The sequence below is a fragment of the Vanessa tameamea genome, chromosome 26, assembly GCF_037043105.1.
Source record: "Vanessa tameamea isolate UH-Manoa-2023 chromosome 26, ilVanTame1 primary haplotype, whole genome shotgun sequence".
NCBI classification, from domain to species: Eukaryota; Metazoa; Arthropoda; class Insecta; order Lepidoptera; family Nymphalidae; genus Vanessa; species Vanessa tameamea.
In genome coordinates, this window is record NC_087334.1 from 6,505,541 (window position 1) to 6,524,562 (window position 19,022).

A 19,022-nucleotide genomic window follows, 5' to 3' on the forward strand; every position below is an offset into this window, starting at 1 on the left:
AGTTTTAAATGGTAAAATAAAATAAAGGAACGCTTACGTGCCAAAGGCTGTCATAGTAACATACACGGTAGATGATAAAACCCTTTGTAATTGAACTTAACTTTTTTATGAAATAGGTATGGTGACGAGCAAATGGGCCACCTGATAAGTGATCACCACCGCCCATAGACAATGATGCTGTAAGAAATATTAACCGTTCCTTACATCGTCAATGTGTCCACCTTCGGAACTAAGATGTTATGTCCCTTGTACCTGTAATTACATTGGCTCACTCACTCTTCAAACCGGAACACAACAATACTGGGTACTGCTGTTTGGCGGTAGAATATATGATGAGTGGGTGGTACTCACCCAGACGGCCAAGTACAAAGTGCTACCACCAAGTAAAATTTACTTGTCCGTTTAAATAAATGTCGTAAACAATCCCGCTGAAGTTCTTCCTTAGATTGTTCTCAGGTATGAGTCTTTTCCAACCCAACATCCAACCAGCGAGTTTGACAATAAACAAGCATGTACATTTTATCTTCTATATTTAATTTTAAATTAATAAATTTTGAACAATGAATTTTTCTTATAAATTTACACGAAGATTGAAAATACTTCCCGATTAAATATCAAACAAAGATATTGTACTAGCGACAAATAAAGTGACTCATTCAATATGATGGCATAATTTTTCATAATGATTTCATATTGTCATACATACATACAATTACATGAAAATATAATTTATGTATATAAAAATGTAACAATGCTAACAGCTGTCGGTTCGTTCCACAATGGACGCTGTTTAATTTACTCCCTTTTACGTGACTTTGTCCGTTCAATTTGTGTTCACATTTACGAATTTAATTCGTCTCTAAGTCTATAAGAAATATGTTTTTAAACATTTTTGAATTTAGAACTTGTTCTATTTCATACATAACTATATTCAATACATCATTTTTTTTAATTAGCATTTGTCAAAGATGTAAATAAATACTTGCTTTTTTAATTTTTATATATCTATAGGTCGTACAGCAGTCCTACATACATTTGAATACCATTGTGGTTTTAAGGTGCGTAGGGTCAATCGTACAAGACGCTCGAACTTTATGTAACCGGATATTACTTTAACATTAGCGTATGTCTGTTGTGTCTGTAAATAAATACGAATATCATAAAGTAATAGCAGATGCGACTAACGAAAACTAAAGATTAAGAAACTGATACTTCAAAACGATTAATGAAAAATATTTATTACGCTCTTCGAAATGAATGATATATATTTTTTTAAATTGAAATGTAAACAGAAAAATAAGTAAATTTAAAATAATAATTATATTATATTGTGATTAATTCTGATTAAATTTTATTTAAAGTATGGTAAGATAATTTTATTAAGAGGCAATTTATAGAAAACATATTATATTTATTATAAATAACATTGCTGAAATGTTGCTAAAAATGTTTGTTTCTGTATCATGTATACTTGACCAGTTGTCGCCTGCGGCTACACTCACAACGATAAAAATAGGCCTTCTTAAGAGTTAAAGCTGCCTTCATACAAAATTTCATGAAAATCGGCTCAGAGGTTTAGAAAAAAATGAACAACGGACATACAGACAGACAGACACAAGACGATTTAAACTACAATAACGAATACATTTTTGTTTGAAAAGTATTTTATTAGTACGAGGTGAATATTATGAGCATACCGAATTTTATTTAAATTATTTAATTGAAATAAACAATGAGAAGTATCGAATTTTATTGAAAATATACATAAACAACGCGTATTTCATAAATTTTGCCATATTCGATAACCTGTGTGACTTCTTCGCCCATAAGGGCCATAGTGTAAAGCTATATACATCTTCAATAAACCAAGTATCTATAATGTAACGTATAATATTCTAAATTGTCCATGTATGTATGCTGTCGATCGTATGTATATGTGTATGTCGATCATTCACAACGGGGTCTAAGCAACTGCGCAAGAGCAACTCGACTCGAACGGAGGTATTCCGACGCAGTACCAACGGCTTTAATAAAAAAACGCTAACGCTTTTTTTTTACGCTAGCAAAAATATAATCATTTTATAATTAATTTCATTTCGTTTGTAATTTTAAATAAATAATAATTCGTCATATTTCCGGATTTCTACGAAGGTCTGACAGAAAAGTCAATAAGTTAATTATAGATTATATTATATTGTGATTAATTCTGATTAAAAATCTTTAGTATTTATGCGTAATCATTTAATAGTTGTATATGTTTGACTCTTTCTTATTTACCTGGGGAAATTTACCAACGATTCAACTAAGAAAAACACGGTGGGTTAACATCTTAAATTATAATATTAAAATAATTGATACGAGTATCTAACTTTAAAATAACTTAAAAAAAAAAAACAAAAATAATTATTTCAAAATAGAATTCTAACCCAAATTTTTTACCGCTATCGCAAAATACTACAATTTTTAACTGATACATTTTTTAACTTATGCAATGGTTCGTGTCGGAAAAGGGTTTGTTTCAAAGTAAAGGGTTAACATTAGTTGCTTTGATATGAACCCTTGCGAGAAAAGGTTCTGTACGAAGTTAGGGTTCGTACATTGATCTCTTGTTATTTTATCGGTTAAGTAAAAATATAAATAAAAAGCATTCTAATTTACATCTAATAACTAAGACTACGTAGGTATGTCATTGTTTTTATTTAATTCTATTTAAAAATCGAAAACGTATCTTAAAAATGCAAATATATGATTTAGATAAGAACCAATTAAACATGGGTTCATATTAAAGTTAAACATAGACCACAACCTTACTTCCTGATATTAATAAGATGACTAAAACAAAAAAAAAATAAGCGCGTGCAACTCGGAACACGTGACCGAATTAAAATGTTTGCGTCATAATCGTTGCACTCAAACATTGCATATAAATCTTTTCATTGAACAATAACTCTGAAATATTTACATAAAATCACTCGTTCTAAAATAAATAAATAACCTTCATAATAATAATATAATTATGATCGCCTCACTGAAATTGACATTTTAAAACAATCGTGTTTACGAACCGTGAAAAAAAAAGTCACTCCCATACATTGCAGCCACGCCTGTTCATTATGTAGCCAGCATTGTCTGTATGTGCATATTAATGCTATAATGAGTTGGGCTCGTCAATTATATACTAACGAAGTCTGTGTCTTCGCCTGTACTGTCTTCGAAGGAAACCTATTTTAAAACAATTTGTACCAAACATAAATGTCAAATAGAAAAAAAATTATTACTGATTAAGTCTTTAACTATGACTATATGCAATAAAATTATATCAATACAATAAAAAAATATCCAATTTTATTTTGTTTTTAAAGTTTTGTTTATTACAAATTCAGTATTTAATTACTATAAATATTTAGTTTTAACATCATAGTCAATATCAGGACGATAAATTAAAAAAAAAATTGTATATATAAACACACATACATTTGATAAAACTTTGATATTCATGTTGGTATGGAGAAGGATTCATTTTTAAAGTCATTCGATTGGACATTGGTTTTATTGAAATTGTATATTACATAGGGTTGGTTTTGCGTAAACTTGAGCAATTTTATTAGTTATAAAAAGGTATCATATGGTTGTAGTAAATAAAAAATTCGGTTTTATTAATTTTTCTTTATTCTAATATTGAGATATATTACATATTCTTAGGTATGTTTGTAGTAAATGTGTTCTTTTTGTAAACATGTTTCAACTTATACAATTAAAATTTCCTTGTTTTTTAAATTATTTAATATTATTATATTAGGTATAACAATGGTTTTACAGAAATTACATTCGAATATAATATCCTACGCTATAGTTTGTTTCTATAAGTATATGTTTATTTTTAAGCTAATCGAAAACAAACATCGTAGGCGATTCGTAGCTCGCTACGCCATCTCTCGAGGGGTAGCTCCGCGGAAAGTTTTGTCTCGGAAAACTCGATACGGGTTCGTTACAGCATATGACGTCTTAGATAAGAACCTAGGTTCATTTCTCTGCTTAGATTCGCAAATATGATTCAAGGATCTCAAAAAGTTTAAAGTCCAATTCAAAAGTCTCGATACGTTTACGATCATTTTTTGGTTAATTTAATATCTTTTCTTTAATAATTTTACTTAGTTTCAATAGAATCGGTTTTAAATTTACTGTAGATAAGTAGTAGGGTGCGAAAGTTTAGGTAAAATAAGGAAAAAATGCGGTAATAAAAGGCCGTTGGCTAAAACCCCATAAGCTAAGCTCCGCCTGAATACGAAAAAAATTCAATAGTAAAGTAGGCGGAACGGAAAGAAATACTTAAAAACTCGAGCCGAGACGACAATATGCAATATCCTTCAGAGCAAGAGAGACAGAGCAATAAGAAAAAAATCACAAAGAACCCATTCTTTTCTATTTCCTCCCTCACTAATAGCGGCTTAGAAAAAAATCGTGAGCGATACCCGTCCCGTTCTAACACAGGGGTGGAAAGCGGTCGGGGTCGGACGAGCGAGAGGGGCGACCCTCGCTTCGCGCCCTTTTTAATAGTTCTTATTTCGGCCGTGGTCCGAGCGGTCCGTCACCGTTTTCGGTAAGGTCCGAGCGCCGGTCGCCGCGGCGGGCACACGGGCGCCGCTGGCCCGCCGACCGGACCGTCTTTTCCTTGACCGGACACATTTTTCCGCGGAAAAAACGCGGGGCGCGTGCGCCCGGCCTCGGTGGGGATGTTCTTCGCGTCGTCTAAGGCGGCGGGGGCGGCACCGCGTCTTGCTAGTTGGAGCGGCGTCTTCGGCTGGCGCGCGCGTCCGCCCCACCCCGCAAGAAAGCGTCGCGGCGCTCAAGTTTTCCACCAAGAAGTTAGTCGTCGCCCGCCCGCGCCTCGAGGAGGTCTCGCTTCCGCTTTCCCTCCGATCCCTCCGCGTAAATAGACCGGTCCTCGCGAAGTTAAAGATAACCGCCGCGCGCGAAGACTAAACGACTCGTTCTTTGCAGATCCGTCGTGTAGCGGCGTGCACCACCGCATGAGTTCGTTGTGACCATACGCCCGAAACTGGAATTAATGTTGAAGTACTTCAATGAGAACATATCCCTAGCGCTCCAGGAGAGGTACAGGGACCTCCATGAGTATCGGAAGGCGGAAGTAGAGGACTCACCGAGGGAGGCAAAAGTACCGAAAATAGCGGAGGAAGGCGAGGCGGTCGGCGGCGAGGGCGCTTTCGAGCCGGGCGCCGCGCCGCCGTTCCCTCGGCTCCTGGAGCCGCCTAAGGAGGAAGACAACTTTGTGGCCAGCTGGTTGCACAACTCCTTTAAGATGACGGCCGCAGAAGGCAACGAGGCGGCCGCAGGAGGCAGTGCGCTAGACCTTCGCGCCGCCCCCTTATCCCTGCATATACCGGCGCTGCAGACTGAGGCCCAGAGGTTTAAGATGCAGGACTTCTGGAACAGAAGCCGGCCAGGATCACCAGTACAGGAACAGGTGGATCACAACCAACCTGGTCCAGCACCTCCCACACCTCAGCCGTCTGCCACACCTGACCACAAGATCCTGACTGAAAAACTCGTTAGTGAAATTCAGGTGAGTCAAAATCCTTTAACTGGTGATTATAAAAACGGAAGTTACTCAAAGCGGACTAAAGTTTACAGTTAGGACATATTATGTTTTGGAGAAGATTTTGTTATGACTAAAAAAAGGAATAACAAAATATATTTAAAAAAATCTAGTTCTGATCATAAAAAAAATTTATATTTTTTATTATTATACACTAATACTAATACCTAGTACTTGCCGCCGGCAACTTTAACCGTCAATGACGATAAATGTTATCTAAGTAATTACCTTTCTTCGGAAAATATTTATTAAAAAATTTAATAATAAACTTGTAAACACTTTTTATTCTAAACCACTTATGGTTCATCTCCATGATTTTTTCACTTTGCACTTTTAAACCAACTTTGCAAATTACCACCATAGTTACAGCTAATAATTTTATTTTAAAAATAGTATGCGGTTATTTAATAATAATTAAAAATGAACGTCTATCTTCTCCAAAACATATCGATAGACTGACCCGTGAGAGGTCTTACAAAACTCGTTCCAAATTTGAATGATCCCTACTTCCTTAAAAAAAGATACAAGACGCAAAGGCAACATATTGTAAAGCTTTTGTTAAGAAAGGGTTAAGGGCCGCGCGTCAAACTTATTATTAAATCGTTTTTGTCCTTATGTCGCATCCGGTCTTACAAAGGATATGTAAATTACGATAATCAGTGATAATTCTATTATTTCGATATTAGCTTCTGATCAACATGTCGACAGCACTCGAATTCCAATCTTTTTTTTCAAATGATATTTTATCCGTCCAAACAAATGTTTGTTTTGAACATATGTCTTATGATTTTATTGGCGTTGCGGCTAACACAAATGTTGTTACCTAATATTTGTTTACCGCTCAGTAATTTAAAAAAATAAAATAAATTTGTCAATTTAGAATTTCGAACGGGTAATAAATGCTAACTGCAGTGCATGTGTTTTTAAATTAAAATTTGAAAATGGAAGACAAAAGAATATTACTTTTTAAATTAGTTTCGGATTCGCTTACCTTGCATTTGTCGGTTTCCCACGGCTCGGATTAGGGGCTCATTGTGATTTTATTTTTTTTAATTTTTCTACGCCGCGCTTTGTTTCACGGAAGGGGTGTTGACAGTTATTTGTTACTGCGAATCTGTTCCTGTTTCAATTTTTTTGTTTTAAGCATTGTTTGTATTTGGAACCGGTTTTCGATATTCATATTTCGTATTCATCACTTTTTTTCTCGTAAATAGAGATTTAACGGTTCGTCGCGGCGGAGTTGCACTTTTGTGGTTAAATTTTTTTTAATCAACGGTTAATTAAAACTCGTTTTATTATTATTTTATAGCCCTCACTTGTGATTTGAAGTGTTTGTATTTAATATACAAACTATTTATGAATGGGAGAAATTTTGTGTTTGTTCAATGAACTACACTCACAAAAAAAACTGCAGTACAAAATAATCCCCATATTTGCGCAACAAAATTTTATTCATCTCAAACGTAAAAAATAAAAAAGTAAAGTGTAAAATAAATCAGTAAATTTTACCGAGACTACTTAGATAATTTAAGTGTGTTTTAGAATTATAAATTATAATACTTTCTCTTTCTTCCACGCCGTCTCTACATATCGTTGGAACGGAACAGCAACAGCAGCAGTCACCATCGGCAGATTCGACGATGAGCGAGCGATCCCTTGTGCCTTTCGCGCTGGTAAATTTACTATCATCACTCAATAATGTCGATGTAAATAATATTTTTTTTTATAATAAGTGTGATTTAAAAAAAGAATGTCATTATTTGTAGCGCATACTTAACGCTTGCCTTCGCTTTTCAAATTTCGTTGTGTTGGTTTATTTGCATGTGTTAGTTAATGTAGTGCTAATACGATGTAAGGCTAAGTTCATAAGTGGTGTAAATATAAAATTAGAGACGTTGTTAATATTTTAATATATCTTTCAAAGCATTTTATTTGGTCGCGTATTTTTAACAAAACGAGCCAATTTATGAAGTTCTAATTTCGAATATCACTTCAGGTAAGGCGCGTTACACCACTTATGATCTCATATTATATCAAAAATAATATTAAATTTCATAATGAATTAATATTAGAAAATATCTTATAATAATATCAAAGCAGGTGATTTGATCATAATTATTCAATTATTATAGTTGTTATATGAAAAAAAAAAACATACGAACTTCTGTACCGCTTAAATATTAGTCTACCCTTGGGGTTAATATAATATATATGTATAAATATTGTAGTTTCGTAGTATATAGTGTATTGCATTGATATTAAGCGTTCTATAATCAAAACTCCTTGCTCCAGCCGCAGCAGTCGCCGTCCGGGGAAGCCCCGCTGGGCGACCGCAACGTGCTGCCCTTCGCATTGGTAAATTTCCTGAATAGCCTCAATATCGATGTAATTATTTCTCTTTCTTTCTTTCTTCCTTCTTTGTGTCTGCTTGACGGCAATTCATTCGTTCTTTTTTATGTTTTAGGGAGTTTAGGCTATTCGTTCTTGTTAGTATATCATAGAAGTAAGATTCGAAAATTAAATTTAAATTTTATAGGAAAGAATAAATATATGAGTAGATAGTTCTTGTTCTAATTGATTTATTTGTTTCTACATAACATGTTACCTGTTACCAATACATAAAATACAGTTCATTATTAATAAAAAAACACAAATACATGTTAAGATTTATTAATATAATTAGGTAGGTACTCAATTATCTTAAAATAACCGTAACACAAAAATATAGTTTATTCAATACTCTTAAAAGTACATACGAATCAGTACTACTGAATAAAAAAAAAAGTATTCAAATGTAGATTCTACCAAGAAGGTCCGAAAATTAATCGTAAATAGTTGTTACTTTTACTTATTAAAAATAAACACATCAACAACCAAAATTATATAATACTAGCCCAAAATTGCTCGAATATAATAAGGGTCTAGATATTATTTATTTTAATGGACAAACATACTATGTTTTTTTTGGGCTAGGAGCATAACTCGAGCGTACGCAGAATCCACCGCCAACGTTCCACCATAATCAGACGAATAAATTGAACACAGGACAAACACACTCACAAACACACACATTCATTTTCATTTACACAGTTAAATATTAATTTAATAGCAAATAAATAAATTTATATCTGTAACATAAATAAATAAATAAATTATACGCTTTTTAAAAAACCATTAATGAACACCGAAGGTAATAATCAGAGTTCTAACGTCACGTTAAACGCATTATAGTAAAGTACTGTTGTATCTATTGTATATAATTTATTATACAAATAATGTTCACTGCGTTGCTAATAAAATCATCATTGCAGTCGTTTGATATGCTTTGTACTCAAATGTTTAACCAATAAAGGGTTTAAAATTTGTTGAGTATTAATTTTTTAATGATATATTTAGGTATACGGGAAAATTGAACAGCTGATGATAAATGGTGCCCTTATATGTCCGATGCGCCACCAACCTTGGGTCTGTGACTCTATACACTCGTGCCTGTTGTTACACTGGCTCACTCATCCTTCAATCCGGAATACAACAACACTTATTGCTGCTTGGCGGTAAAATATATGATGACAGTGCACAAAACTGTACCACCTATAATACTTTGTTAAAGTTTTTTTTTTTTTATGTGCATTTTTTGACATTTGATATTTTAGTAGTAATGCTAAGTATTGTAAATTAACACAAGGGACATAACATCTCATTTCCTAAGGTTGGTGGCGCATTGGTTATGTAAGAAAATGTTAAAATTTCATACGATGCTAATATATTCAATACGGTGTCTATGGACAGTGGTGACCACTTACCATTGGCTGGCCAATTTGCCCGTCCGTCTACCTAGGGCATAAAAAAAAGTTTGCGTGGCTGTTTTTTAGTTCTTTATTAGGTAATAACACTTCATGGATATTTTTTATAATAACATTAGGTATAAGCGTATGTGTGACCGCTACTTATTATTTTTAACACTTCCGAAAAATATATTTTAGTAAGTAGATATCGAATGAATTTCCGTTATTTTTCTTCGCTATATCCTTATAGTCTTTTAAAAAGAGAATACTTTTTTAATACGATGAGGCTCGACAAGTGTTCCTGAGCATCGTAATTTAAAAAAGATTTTCCTTTGTGCTTATACTAACTTGGTGATTTTGTGTTGTTTATTATAATTCAACTGAAACATGAATGTTATTTCCGAGTTTCAAATTATATGTTTAATAATAAGCGATACGTAACAGTTGTCATTTCAATGCGGCCCTTACTAACGTCTTAAAACTCGATTGAGTTATTTAAGTTAAAAATAAGATCATTATTCTAAAACGTTTCTCTCTTTTCTTTCAAAACAGCAACAAGCGAGATCCGGCCAGAGTATCAGCGAGAGAACGCTCGAAGAATGCTGGTCGACACTTCAGCGAGTGAGTTGGCACCTGTTTCAATGCGTATTGTTATCTTCCAAGAGTAGGGGACGTGCGGCGGCGGCTCTGCGCTTGACGTGTTCGATATTCAAATTTATTAAGAATTCCTTTAATAAATGTGTTATTTTTTTGAATACCGCTAGTATTGTTTTGTTAATGTCACGTCGACACATAGCCGCCAAAACATAGCTCCTCATAAAGTGGGGTATTGGTTTTTTAACCAATTACTCATAGTATTTAACTTTAAGGTATATATAGTTATGAAGTGCATTGCTAAGAAGTATTAAATCTTTACGTTTATTAAAAAAAGAGACTTCTCGTATCGCACAGATTTTATCCTTGCTAGCAGTGGGTGGTAGGGAACGATTTTTTCACAGGAACTATAAAATATCTAGACCTATCTATCTATCTATCTTGAATATTCATTAGCAACATATTCGCATAGAATCGATCAAGATAAAAAATACTGGCCGCGATAAAACGCCATGGGCGTGTTTACAATTTATTTAAATCGAGATTCGCGCGCGATTTCTTTTCTTTTTTTTTTCTTACGTCGGAGGCAGCGCCATCTGCGTAAAAGGTGGTTTTGTATCCCAGGAAGTACTTGTACTTACGCAACATCTGTATTATGCTGAGTTATTGCGATAAAAAATAAAATTGAACGTCCAGTTCGAAACAGTGTAATAAAACTTGATGTATATCCGTTGTTCCGTGCATTATACTTGTTACATATTACACGGCCCCGATAAAAAGTCATAGTTTTTTTTTTTTTTAATAAAGTAAACCAAAGAGGTTTCGTTCAGTTATATAACATTGATAATTATAAACTTCAAATAGCTAAATAATTTCTAAAATACACACTGAGATTAGTTATTCCATAAATTCCAACTAAACAGATCTCGACTACGTAAAAAAAGTAACAGTATTTTACATACTCGTACCAAGCTATCAGTGAAATAGATCTTTTTTCGCGACAAAAACTATTCCGACCCGAAATCTCTGAAATAAACTACCGAACATACGTACATTTGCATGTAACATGCAAACGGCTCAGGTGAAAAAATAAAGCGTCCACGTCGGACGGGAAAGTGTATAAAACGGGAACTATTTTTAGTTGATTTTTGGTTCAACCGCGACGTGTGGACACGTACTTATTTTGCATCATATATTTTTTTAAATTGCATTAAGCTCAAGATCACTTGCTATAAAGTCTTGTTTTTTTTTAAATTGTACTAGGCGGGTGTTTATAATTTTTTTAACTGTAAATATGTATTTATGGTATAGAAGTGGCTATATTAGATAATGTTGGAACGAAAGGAGACTGTAAATATTATTCCAAAAACGATATTATACCATTTATGAAAATGAATAGTGTTAAATTATACCGCAGCTCCATACCTTTATTGTCCATAATAAAAGTACTTTAAATGCGTTGTCGAAAAAAATCCACATTTGCATGTCGATCCGCAATGAATTTATCGTTATTGCTTGAAGATTTATTACCGTTCGGCTTTCCGTAAAAAAATCTTAAGAAAATGACCGCGTTCCAAATTTGAAATTCAAATCGCAATTGTTTTTCTGTTGGAAATTGAGACGATTTTGACGTCCGCCATCCAGGCAAGACATGTGCTTCAGTTCACTTTTTGTCCCTTTTAAACACACGGAATGTTTTTTAAATACTTTTTTTCGAAACACGATAGTAAATCAATTCGGCTTACTTTTTTTTCGCGTCGGCGTCTCTCTTATAAATATTGTTTTAAAAAGGTCTTTAATGATGTACGGATGGAAAGCGTAGGTTCTTTTTGATAGTCTGTTTTTCATGTCACTACTAATATATTTAGGTTGTTTTGTAAATCAGCTTTTTTAAATCACTCTGTGGTACAATATATTTAATAAAATGACATGTGGCTTAGGCACAAAGGTAACTTAGTACTACAAGTGATGATATGCGCAAAGAAATACGATAAAGAAGTACAATCAACAGCGTACGTACTATTAAAATTTTACCAAATATAAAAAAAAAACATAAATAGATTTTCATATAACTTTTACAAATATACAAGTTGAATATTCGAATAGTCATATTATGTGTTGTGTTACGTTGTCACAAAAAACAAGGATTTCTTTAAAACAGATAGGTTTTTAAAAAGACATTTTTAAGAAAATGTAATTTTATTTTTAAACGGGTTGGAGTATAACATCTTGTAACAAGAAGCTGGGGTGGGTTGGTAATTATGAAAAGTGTCCGAGGGAGGAAAAATTGTCCTCGAAGACGTTTAAAAAAAGTGCTCTAATGACCGAACGGCTTTTAAACTTAATAGGGTTTGAAAGATTCTCCATAACCACTTTTTATCAAACTGGTTGAAACCGGTTGAGTGTAATATTACAGGCGACATTTCTTTTTTCAAAGTCTAATGTGGTCATACAATTTTTGTATGATATTACTAATATGTATTAAAAATGTAACTATATTTGTTTCGCAATTACTCCAAAATACAGATCCACTTTTAATTTCTGCTATTTGGAATGTTAATAATAGTTATAATTTTGTTTTTACTAATATGCGATAGAATTCATACAAATATTCGTGCATATAAATTATGATTCTGAAATATTTATTTAAATTAGCATAAAAGCATTTTCGGTGAATTATTTTGCTTTAAGCAAATACGAGTGTTATTTAAATAGTTATACAAAAATAATAATTGTATGTTATTATTATTTATTATATATAGAACTAAATATTTTCAAATTATATTTAAAATTATTATTTAAATAAATATAATTAAACTCATCAAGTTCATAACTGTAAGGCGGTAACTTAATTCTATAGAGTTTATCTTTTTTTTTTTCACAGCGTCATAACTCACGCCAAGGAAAACCGTTTTTTGGCCAAACTTGAAAATTTATTTCGCAATTAGCGGTGAGACACTCTTAACTTGTCGCGACATTATTAGAAAACTTTCTTATTGCTCGTAAAAAATTCGTTTTTTCGGACACCTGCTTATCGTTTAATATTTAATATATATTAACGACTATAATTATTTACCTTAACCCACCGTACATCTTATAAATAAAAATTTTAATATTAGACGTTAATTTTTGCAACTTAAGAAAATAAAAAAAAATGTCGTTTTCATGAACAGAATACTTGATTTGTAAATACGGCAGTAACATGACCGTTTAATGCGAACATTTTCACAAACACTACAAATTGGCGGGAAAACATCACCCCGGGGAGAGCGGAGTAAGAGAAAAACTGAACAAAAATTAGATTTATACATTGTATAGGATGCTGTAGTCTTGATACTCGCTTATTTATTTTTATTTCGAAAATTATCTACATATACAAAATAGTAACATACTAAAAGCTGAAAATAAATTTATCAGCTTGCTAATGATATAGAACTTTATGAAAATAACTTGACTTTACATTTTTCGAAATTTTTATTTAAATCATATGATCTTATAATGATCCCATAATCAAACTCGAAGTGTCTAAGGCGATGAGGTGTTTTAATAAATAATAATACTGCATAGACTAATTATTTAATTACCCGTCGCAGTAGTAGTATATACCTAGTCTAAATATATCTACGATGTATATAAGTATATGGTACTTATAACATACAAAAACACCCACAGTAAAATAATATAAATCAAACACAACATTTGACAATAAAGTTCAAAATTATTATATCAAGTATCAAAACTAGTCGAGCGCAGGGCTCCGCTGCTAATGGCCCGTGCTCAGTAAAAAAGATAAAAATTAGCTGAAATTAAAAGAGGCTAACGAAGCCTATTCTGTTTCTTACCTCTCCGAGCAATTCTTGACTTATTCCTACCAAAAATACGATATTTCCTCGGTAAATATAAATGTTTTATAATTGGGTTAGTTTTAATAAACTTCGAGTTTGATTTACTTTTCGATGAATTTTAAAGTAGTTTCGCCATATTTAATACATTGATAATTGTAATCACTTTATAAACAATAAAAACAAAATTAATTACTGTTGATTGTTATATAAATAAATCTTGCATATGACCATACTTAGTAGGGATTCGGGCGAGCGCGTCTGGTTGGGTACCACCCACTGATCATACATTCTACCACCAAGTTAGTAGACAAAATTTTGAATTGAATGAAGACACAGATTTCCAAAGTTCAGTTAAAATTTTGGTTAGAATTTTGGTTATTATTTCGAAATATTTTCATAATCTCTTGTCCGCTTTTTCCAACAGAAGACAGAGTAAAGATAAACAAACATCATATTTACGCAATCCATACGATTTGCTAATAGTTCTGCTATTTTGTATAATACTAACAAATCTTGATTAATATATCTTACATATAACACTATTCTACTTAAATACCTCGACCCACTTTAAGTTTACATCAAATAACAATAGTTTCGTCGCCATTTAAAACGCAATTTTTTCGCAAATCCATAATGAACACCGTCAATTCGATGTCAAACGTTGTTTATTTGCCTTGTGTCGTCTTGCTGTTGAAATAGTCAGAACTTACCCTAAATATTAAAAAAAAAAAATCGATGCATTAACGGTATTTCACAAATTGATAGAGCTCGTGCAAAAGAATGAACCATAGCGTGTTGTCGGTGTTTAAGGCTCTACTTCCTAAATAATTATTACTTCTTTAATAGCCTTAAATAACAACAATCAGAATAACAAACCATGTGTCGACAACAAAGTTCAGATTCATCGCCGGTATTATCTAACAACTTGTCATTACGACCTAATTTCAGACATTTGCCGCTCGGTTGAGCCCTAAGTACTAAGAGCTAGGAATAGGGTATTTTTATTGCGATCCATTGAAGACATCGTTAGGTTTTGCAATGTTATTAAATCATTTCATGGTATCTTGCGACTAATTATATGATTAATAATACATTTAAAAATAATAAACAATTGAGTGTTACTTGACTTTTGTTGTACATTTTATTGTGATAAACAGCGATTCTAATTGATTAATAAATTGAATCATGACATTACTCTTTGCATTACATTTTTTTATTAAATTAGCAGCCTGTAAATTTCCTACTGCTGGGCTAAGGCCTCCTCTCCCTTTAAGGAGAAGGTTTGGAACATATTCCACCACGCTACTCCAATGGGGGCTTAAGTTTTTTAACGTTTTTAGAATATATTTTGATTTTTAAATGTTATGTTATGATGATGATGCTGAATTTCGTTGACCAGTTCTGATAAAATACGAGGCATTTATTTATGAAATGGTGGTAGATTTTTGTTAATTAATAAGTATAAGTTTAATTATTCTTTATTGAATATTTATTATGACTGAATATTAAAATATTTTAAGACTTTGTTTTTTAATGTTAAATATTTTTTTACTTTTTAATCATATTTTAAATAAAAACTGATCGAAGTGTTCCCAAAGTTAATATATCGTTTTGCAAATTAGCATTTCGTTTATATGTCTATACGTGTTATTAGACAAAATATATTTAATTAGAAAGATTATTTGAGAAAAATTATATATATTTTCAAAGAGACCACCTAGAAGTTCCATAAAAAATGTCAAGAGTTCGAATAAGGAGTTATAAAAACGAAACGCGGGAAAAAAACCAGCAGAGTGAGAGAGCGCTATGAAACTGCAATATCGCTATTTCACTCGCCCATGCTATCGCGATAGAGTCATTTTGATACATTCGCCTTAGTTTTTACGGTGTCTTATTAACTATTTTCGTTCGTACTGCAATATATATTTATTTCTTGTATTGCTTATATCGTGTACATATTAATAAAACATTAGCTGTTTCCCGCGACTCTGTTAGCGTCAATATTTTCCTATAAATCGTTTAATTCTTATGCCGCATGCAATTTCCGTCACTAATCATGACAATCGGTTTAATAGATCGGCTTTAATAAGGTAACAGACGGATATACTTATTCATATTTATAATATTCGTGTAGAAATTACAGATAAATGTTTATTTTATTTAAAAAAAGAACAGTGTAAGTCATGTATCACACTACAGTCCAAATAGCTAACAATAATGAGAATTCGTAATATATAGTTCTAAATTGTGCTACAAAAACTAGTAATAATTACATAACGAAACGTTCAAGACATATCAATCCGGACACAACGTTCAAGCCTCAAACTAAGGAACCGCGTGGATATAACTGACTATAATAAAAAACTTAGCGAGTACCTACACATAAGTGCATTACGATGCCATGCTACAAGTATAGTACTTATAAACACAACGCCTACGGGCCACGGACGGAGCACAGCGATTTTTTGCCGTATACTGACATTTGAAAAATACTATTTGACGATAACAGACATATTACTGGCTGGAAACGTTTTGTTTATAAAAAAAAAAGTTTGTATCTTTTATAATCTATGATGATTCATTGCCGCGTTTTTGAACGTGTGACGTAATATGAAAGTTCGCTGGTTCGACTTTGGATTGTTTTTTTTTTCTATGTGCTAGTGTTGTGCTCCGCGGTTTTGTGTGCGATGCGTGACTCTGATCTAGTTGGTGATCTATTTGTGAAAGATAATCGATGCAGGTAAATTGTTATGATTATTATCGGCACTTGTTTATGAGATAAGAAGTTATTCGCGTTGAATGAAAGCAATATCGACATTAATTAGAACAGACTCGTATATTATGTCGTGTATTATAAACTATTTAATACATTTTACCGTTTCTTTTTTTTCTAATGGCATATTTTTATAATCTGTGGGTTAAATTTAAACCGTCGTGTGCAAGCTTAGCCTGCGGTTAGGGAAAGTAACCTAACAAACTTGGAAAAGTTCAGCGCGCTAAATGTCAATTGGAGACATTTGCAAATCTTATAAAAATATACAACAATGTTAAAGACACACGAAGAAAACATGATATCATTATTTTAAATTTAATGTCTTGTATTCTACTCTGTTTATGTTTTTTTTTTAAGTTTAAAAATGGAAGACAATTTTTTTGTTATTCACTATAATAATAAAATATGAAATTCCTTCTTACCTTTGCTTGTACGGTTAATACCTCAGTCTCAGTGTAGGTATTTAAACGAATACAGGTAAAAAAAAATAACAGGATAGCCGGTAGACTGACACAGGATAGGATATACACACAGGGAATCCTAGTTAAATATCCAAATATTATACTTGCAGAGTGTAGTAACAATATTAGTGTATAGAGTAAAAATAACAACTTTTAAATTTGAATTTAGAATTTGCAATTCCTTTTATTTAGTAATGCTAGTCATATTCAATTTTATTAATTAGTTCTAAATTTAAATATATAAAAAAAAATACTTTTTTAAAATTATTAATACAGATTGAGTTAAAATAATATTATTTACATAAATGATATCCATAAATATCGTTTATCTTAAACCGTCTTAACGCTTTAATTTAATAAAATTACTGCGTTTTAAACTTATGTGATATAAAAAAAAAACATAATTTTAATGATACCTCAGAAAACCAACATTTTTTCGCATGCAATTTATTTATTCTTCGCATTTTTAGTTCATAATTACCTTATGAACTAAAAAGTCAAGGATAATAATATTTTTATGTGCTTAGATTAAATAAATCAAAGGATAAATAGAGAATTTGATTCAGAAATTAATAAGTTGCTTGTTATTAAACTTTTGTTTTTGTTTTAATATGAATTATTACTACTTTTAAAACTCATGCCATTATACGAGTCGTCCAATCTAGAGCGTTACATGAAATTATTCAAAAGTAAGAGTATTTATAAATTCAAAATAATTCCATGTTTTCAAAAAAAATATTTAAAAGTTTGTGTACGAATAAAATGCGTATAATAAAATATAAAGGAATAAAACCAGTCAAGAACACTTCAAACAGTTTAGTCTATTTGTATATACAGGGTTATTGGTAATTCGACGTATTCCCGTTAGGAGGTGATAGGGGTGATTATTTGCGATAATTTGAACCCCCCATATGCATCATGCAAATGTGAACCATTTTTGAGTTATCACGTATTTTAGATTTTTCAAAATAATTCAAAATTGAACCTCAAAAATTTATTAAAAAAAAAGTATCCATTAAAATAAATTTTTTTCTTCTTATTTATAAAAACGATTAAACACTGAATATTTTTTAATATTTAAACAATAATTATCGGTCCAAATTTAAAAATGCGAGACGGAAAACGATATTATTTCAATATATATTTTTTATTCCCTCACATATGCCTGAAAAACAAAAAAAATCATTATGAAACTTGTTCTGCAGGTAATTTTAAAAACATAATCGTCTACTTAGCTTTCTGAAAATGTATAAAAACTAGGAATTTATTTCAAAGCAACCGAAATAAAATAATCAGAAGGGACGCTGGTGGAAATTCGTATTCGAACATGACCGAATTCGTACTAAAGGTCGCTCTTTAAAATTCCCACAAAATTGATTTAATATAATAACCAATTTAAAAAACTTACTTATTTACTTAATTTACTTACTTAATACAAATTTAAAATAAAATTTAGATACACAAACAGTTCAGTAGCTAAGTTACAATTAAGATATTTTGTAATTTAGCCTAGTTCTTGCTCGAAGTGACTTTTGCGAACGCAAAGTCGCATTCTTTTTCTAAATTGTGACTTAACTACCGAACTAGTCAAATTATTCCGCATTGTATTTGAAGTGTTCATAATTCTTATTTTGATTTCTTTCGCAGACGACATAGGCGAGACGTCATAAACTAAGGATTTCATGTGATGTCCTTTAAATAATATCGTTTTCCGTCTCGCATTTTTAAATTTGGACCGATAATTATTGTTTAAATATTAAAAAATATCAAGTGTTTAATCGTTTTTATAAATCAGACGAAAAAAATTGATTTTTATTGATACTTTTTTTTTAATAAATTTTTGAAGTTGCAATTATGACTTATTTTGAAAAAATCTAAAAAACGTGATAACACAAAAATGGTTCACATTTGCTACATGCATATGGGGGTTCAAATTTTCGCAAATAG

General features: G+C 31.8%; 1 protein-coding gene across 8 annotated transcripts in view; it reads left to right on the forward strand.

The window, feature by feature from the left end:
• The window catches only part of LOC113393856 (zinc finger protein 408), a 121,406-nt gene that overhangs the window by 53,185 nt on the left and 49,199 nt on the right, over window positions 1–19,022 (forward strand). For 5 of the 8 annotated variants that reach the window (XM_064219101.1, XM_026630949.2, XM_026630952.2 and 2 more), the window contains exons 2-5: window positions 5,002–5,584; window positions 7,225–7,323; window positions 7,910–8,002; window positions 9,955–10,023. In XM_064219101.1, coding sequence (XP_064075171.1) covers window positions 5,069–5,584; window positions 7,225–7,323; window positions 7,910–8,002; window positions 9,955–10,023 — 777 coding nt within the window. In that variant the 5' untranslated portion in view covers window positions 5,002–5,068. The remainder of the gene's footprint in view (window positions 1–5,001; window positions 5,585–7,224; window positions 7,324–7,909; window positions 8,003–9,954; window positions 10,024–19,022) is intronic. The other 3 variants (XM_064219103.1, XM_064219105.1, XM_064219106.1) reach the window with 3 other exon arrangements.